The 5,778-nt window shown below is 44.2% G+C and overlaps 1 protein-coding gene across 1 annotated transcript in view; it reads right to left on the reverse strand.

The window, feature by feature from the left end:
- Window positions 1-392: 392 nt before the first annotated feature.
- The window catches only part of slain1b (SLAIN motif family, member 1b), a gene marked incomplete at both ends in the record, with an annotated part of 14,848 nt that continues 9,462 nt past the window's right edge, over window positions 393-5,778 (reverse strand). The window contains 7 exons of the mRNA XM_080834343.1: window positions 393-468; window positions 1,125-1,407; window positions 1,718-1,867; window positions 2,743-2,754; window positions 3,732-4,094; window positions 4,741-4,890; window positions 5,533-5,646. Coding sequence (XP_080690469.1) covers window positions 393-468; window positions 1,125-1,407; window positions 1,718-1,867; window positions 2,743-2,754; window positions 3,732-4,094; window positions 4,741-4,890; window positions 5,533-5,646 — 1,148 coding nt within the window. The remainder of the gene's footprint in view (window positions 469-1,124; window positions 1,408-1,717; window positions 1,868-2,742; window positions 2,755-3,731; window positions 4,095-4,740; window positions 4,891-5,532; window positions 5,647-5,778) is intronic.

The following is a 5,778-nucleotide window of genomic DNA, read 5'->3' on the forward strand; positions in this document are numbered from 1 at the left end:
AAGCTTTACAGGCTAGTGAGTTGATTATTAGTAACTAAATCCATGGTCAGTGCATAATAGCAAAGCGGGGGGCTTTGTGAACGATGACAATGTGACATTGGGGGGGGGGTGGGGAACTTTAGGATTACCTTTATTATTGATTTTTTTGCATAATACATAAATGCAAAAAAAAAAAAAAAAAAAAAAAAAAAACACCCCTTAAAACAGGAAGCACTTTAAGTCCCAACTCTTGGGTTCCCTCCACAGCATGGAAATTTCCGGTCATTCCCGTTCACATTCTAAGATCACTGTTTCAAGTGGCATCCCACCCCAACCAGCAGGGCAGCAGCGGCACGTAACCAGATCACCACCTTCTTGAGTCAAGTTGTGCCCTTTTGGATGTCTGAACATTTCTAGTAGCAACCATCCTTCCAACTGCTGTCACGCAGGGCACTGAGGCTTGACAAGCTCTTTGGAGGCGTCAGTAAACTGATCGAAATACAACAAAAAAAGAAAAAGAGAAAGAAAGTGATACAATTGAGTCTGTAATCATGCATCATTTAAACTGATTGAAATACAACAAAAAAAAAGAAAAAGATGAAGAAAGAATTTAAAACATGAATCATGAAATCATGAAATTTCATGCGCACAAGGTAAATAGGTCATATTAGATATTTTGTTGATAACTTCTACCACCAAATACTATTCAGTCTAGATCTCATGACACAGGATTGGTTTCCTGGACAGAGCTTAACCTAAGATTAAAAAAAATGAACACCTCAAATAAGTGAAAATATTCCAATGAAGAAATAGGATGTATTTTAAGGTTTGACCTAGATATAACTTTGCGCAGGAAACCAGCCTGTACATTTTTAAAGTCCTTAAAAAACAGTTACTATAAATAGACCACTGCTCTGCACAAACTGCACTCAATCTAGGGCCTACCGACAGCACACAGAGAGCAATACTGGCAACTCACGTGGGTGTGCTTTACGGTTACAGGTGAGCATGTTATCAAGGTTCATCCCTTTAAAGCATTTCAAGATGACGTTTATCTTTCTCGCTCAGGCTCACATAAAACAAAATAATGTTTTTGATGGTTAACTGTTGGTTTAGTTTCCACCATGACCCCATCTCCCACTTACCTGCGCCCAGGCAGGGCAATCTTGCTGCGAGGTGCGGAGCTGGTTCCTATGAAGGAGGCAGGGCGAGGGAGGCCACTCCGTCCAGTTGCCTGGTTACTGCCAGGTTTGCCCGGAAGCGGGATCCCACTACAGCTCAAGGACTGTAAAATGGTTGAAGTCGTCACGGTAGTGGGACCCTTCACGGTGGGGCTGACGTAAGCGGTGGCCTTCAGGGGTTGCCGTGACGACGCAGAGAAGTTCCCCACACTCTGAACGCGGTTCTGAAGCTGACCAGGTGATGGGACTGAGACAGACACAACCAAAGTGTTTACAACATTCAATTTGAAATAACTTCTTTCCTCTCAAATCTCCACAAAGCCTAGAGCTATGCTGATTTGACATACTACACTGATATTACAAGCTCTATATACAGTATTCCTAATACTTAATACATTAAACACATACCAGATGTATATTATGTATATTAATGATGTACATTAAGGTAATCCACAACAGCTTTAGAAATTGCAACTCAACGTAATAAGACAAATCCAAGATCAAAATCAGGACGATGAAGCAGATGATGTTGGTGGTTAGGAGGACAGGAGTCTTACTAGCAGACTGGAGTCTGGCCAGCCCATTGGAGGAGTCAAAACTCTGGCTGTTCCGGATGGAGGCTGGAGAACCCATGTGACTGGCTGGAACTGGCACACTCGACATGCTGGGCGTCCTAACCAGGTTGGGCATACTCCTCCGCAGTTTATCTGGAGCGTCACAATTCATGCTGTTAGTAACCCCCTTCAACCCTTCCCAGTGTATATGTTTGAACAGCAGGAACACAATAACACACACCCACAAACACAGAAATGAAAATGCATGATATGAGAATTTTATGAAATGCATGGGAACTCATATCCTTGTGCTCTTCTCTCTCTCTCTCTCTCTCTCTCTCTCTCACACAAACACACACACACACACACACACACACTCACACACACACACACACATCCCCAAAATCACAGTTTAGGTAAAGTAGACAAGAGCATGACATGAGATTAAGGACCTAAATTAAAAAATAAATCCTAACCAATTTTCCAGAATTGGGATTCAATAGGCATCCAATTTTCCCACCAGAATGTCATCCTTAGAGTTCTTACAGGGTATTAGTATTTGCCCTTTAAATACGCAGAACATCGCAACAAGATGGCCCCTTCTGAAAGTCATGGTTGCAGCAGCTTAAGTCGTCTCACTCAAGATCTGGTCCCTGGCATAGTTACAGACCTCTAAAAAGAGCGGGCGACCTAATGACAGCTTACTGCACTGGAAGGCGCTTAGGAAGTCAGATAGGGAATGGGGTTTTATCAGTGGCCAAAACCACATACATGTTCCGTGCTAGACAAAACTCTGTAACCAGAATTAAAAGGGGGGGGGGGGGGGGGGGGTGTCACATAATAATTTTTTGCACCATGTGTTTGATTAATAATGGGAAGTCATTTGTGTTAGCCGTAGCAAGAGCTTGGTAATATTATCATTGAGATCATTGCTAATTTGCTTGTAGGACTCACAGAAGGACATTTTTTCACAAAGACAACATGGGAAGGCTGACACGGACAACAACGGCAAACATTATTTGACTTACTGTCAAACTCAGCTGGGTTCCAAACAGAGGATCCACAGGTAATGGGTCACACAAACAGATACAAGCAAATACAAAGATAAAAAAAAATGTGAATGTGAATCCACACTGCCAGTTTTCTCATGTCTATTTCAAATGTCCGATGCGTCAAGCATAGATCAGACCTCAGAACCCGCAATCTTGGTCACATAGGGCCTTCAGATAGAAGCTTACTTCAATTAAATAAAACCTAAATTAAATAATTAAATGTAATGAATAACTATTAAACAGCTATACAAATTAAATGTACATTGGTAACATAATATAAAACATGTGTTTTTGTATGGGATTTGAATCCCACTATAATGACTTAAATAAAAGATAATACTTATGATCCTCAATGATCCAACCGATCATCAGGGTTCTAAGCTTGGCAAACCTGCTTTATCTTAGTCTCGGATTTGATCCACCATTTCTGACAGCTTTAGTCCGATCTAGTACTATGACATGCAGCAGCTGGAATATTTACAACATCCGCCTCTTTCATGCACCATTACCCTTCCAGGATGACCATAGAATGGTTCCCTATGCCCAAGTGCTGTGAATGGTTCCCTATCCCCCAGTGCTGTGTATGGTTCTCTATCCCCCAGGGCTGTGAATGGTTCCCTATCCCCCAGTGCTGTGTATGGTTCCCTATCCCCCAGTGCTGTGTATGGTTCTCTATCCCCCAAGTGCTGTGTATGGTTCTCTATCCCCCAGGGCTGTGGATGGTTCTCTATCCCCCGGGGTTGGTATGGTTCTCTATCCCCCAGGGCTGCGAATGGTTCTCTATCCCCCAGGGCTGCGAATGGTTCTCGATCCCCCAGGGCTGTGGATGGTTCTCTATCCCCCAGGGCTGTGAATGGTTCCCTATCCCCCAGGGCTGTGAATGGTTCTCTATCCCCCAGGGCTGTGGATGGTTCTCTATCCCCCAGGGCTGTGGATGGTTCCCTATCCCCCAGTGCGGTCCTTACCTGAGCTGGGCCGGGGGCCCTGCTGCTCTGGGGAGTAGCTGGGTAGAGGGCTGGGCTGGGGCTGGTAGGAGAAGGCTGAAGGGTACTGAGGTGTGGAGGGGGTGGATGGCGTGGAGGTGCTCCTCCTCCAGTCCCGGACGCTGGTGAAGGTGTGGGAGTGGGGTATGCCGCGCTGCAAGGTTCCCGGCCGCATGAGCCTGGGCTGGGGAGGAGGTAGCTGACCGTACTCTTCGTCGTCGTCGTCGTCTTCCTCTTCCTCCTCCAAGTGAGACTCTGCTCGTTGGCCAAACTGCAAGGAGAAGCTGGCGCTGCGTCGGTTGGCGATGGCCGAGGTGGTGGTGGTGGCATAGTCTTGACGAAGACCTGAGTAGTGGCATTAACCACACACATACTGTATATGTACACAATTTACCACCACATTAACCACACAAATATGTGTACACATTTTTTTTTTTTTAAGGACATAACCATAACATTCAGCTCAGAATAAAAGAAACAAATCTACAAACCAAAACAAGCATTCACACTAATACTGCTGCAATATCAATTCAAAACCATGATAAAACCAGAGACTCCCCTCTGGTACAATATGACAAAATAAAAAGATAATTCTTTTTGACAAATGTTATCCTCTTCTATTAGAATAGGCTGGATTACTCTATGTCCTAAACCAAATTCCCTGTGAGAGAAAGAATCTCCTCACAAAACAAAATCTATTCCTGGACTAAGGACTAAGGATAATCCATGTCTGGGAAACTGGCCCTGAAATACCCTGTTGCTCCCAATTCTAGTGCCCTGCAAAGAGCCTCCTGACTACTCCTACACTACTCATAAACTACTCCTACACTACTCATCATTCACCCACCTACCCTCCATCCAGCACAACTGCACTTTTTAGTGGTTGCACAAACTAATTTCGTTGTGTATCTAATGCACAATGACAAATAAAGTCTATTCTATTCTATTCTATTCCCTTCCCTGTTTGACTGAGGGTTTGTTGGGGACTTACTCTCTTCCTGTAGTCTGGCCATCACCTGGACATCTGTCAGGTCTTGCAGTTTGTAGCCCAGAGCAATGGAGTCCTCCTCCAATTCAGAGGTGCTCAGCTCACTATCCAGAGAGGACTGAGGACTGAAGGTGTTTCGTCGGAGACTGCGGCCTACACACACACACACACACACACACACACACAAAATTAGGTTTAATTTCCTAGCTAAACTGTTCAACTGCTTTTTAGTTTCTATCCCTAATGCTATCCAAAGAAACAGCAATAAATGTGTCTGACTGGTCATGTCTGTATAAAAATCTGAAAATAAACTACTATTAAATCATAAATGACCACACTCACTAGCAATGATATAAATATCTCTGGAGGAAATACACTGAAGGTTAATCCTATCCTACGGGTACATCATAAATCATTCAGGATTCAAGGAAAACAGCAAATCAATACTTGCCACCCAACCCTCACATGAGTTCAAACAATCTTGTGTCAAGCCAATACAATACAAATCAAAACCCCCGAAAAGCTTCAAAGCCATGGAGATATGCGCAGGCGACAGATCAAACCAATATGGCAGTAAGCAAGCAATTGATCTGATCGACAAACAGGCAAATACTCCATTAGTGTGTGTTGTATTTCAGAGCGCAAGCTTTCGCTGAATCATACGTTCACAGGCATTGGTCCCTTTTCTGCTGTGACATGACGAATGACTGCGTAGAAGAAATATGGCGCAAGAGCCGGTTGCCATGGAGCAATGGAGAAATGTTATGGGATGGCGGTGAGCACAGCGAGGCTTACTGCGTTTGGCTTGGTGATAGAGGAAGGTGGGAGTTCTCTCAGCTAGAGGAGAGCAGTCCTTCCCTGGTGGGGTCAGGACGAGCGAGGGGTGGGAGGATGAGAGGAGGAATGAGGCTGGAGAGAGGTAGAGACAGAGAGAGAGAGAGAGAGAGAGAGAGAGAGAGAGAGAGACAAACAGACAAAACGAAAGAGAGAAAGAGAGAGAAAAGTAAGAAAATGAAAGAAGGAAAAGAAATGAAGGAGATT

This window comes from Sprattus sprattus, assembly GCF_963457725.1.
Source record: "Sprattus sprattus genome assembly, chromosome: 3".
NCBI lineage: Eukaryota > Metazoa > Chordata > Actinopteri > Clupeiformes > Clupeidae > Sprattus > Sprattus sprattus.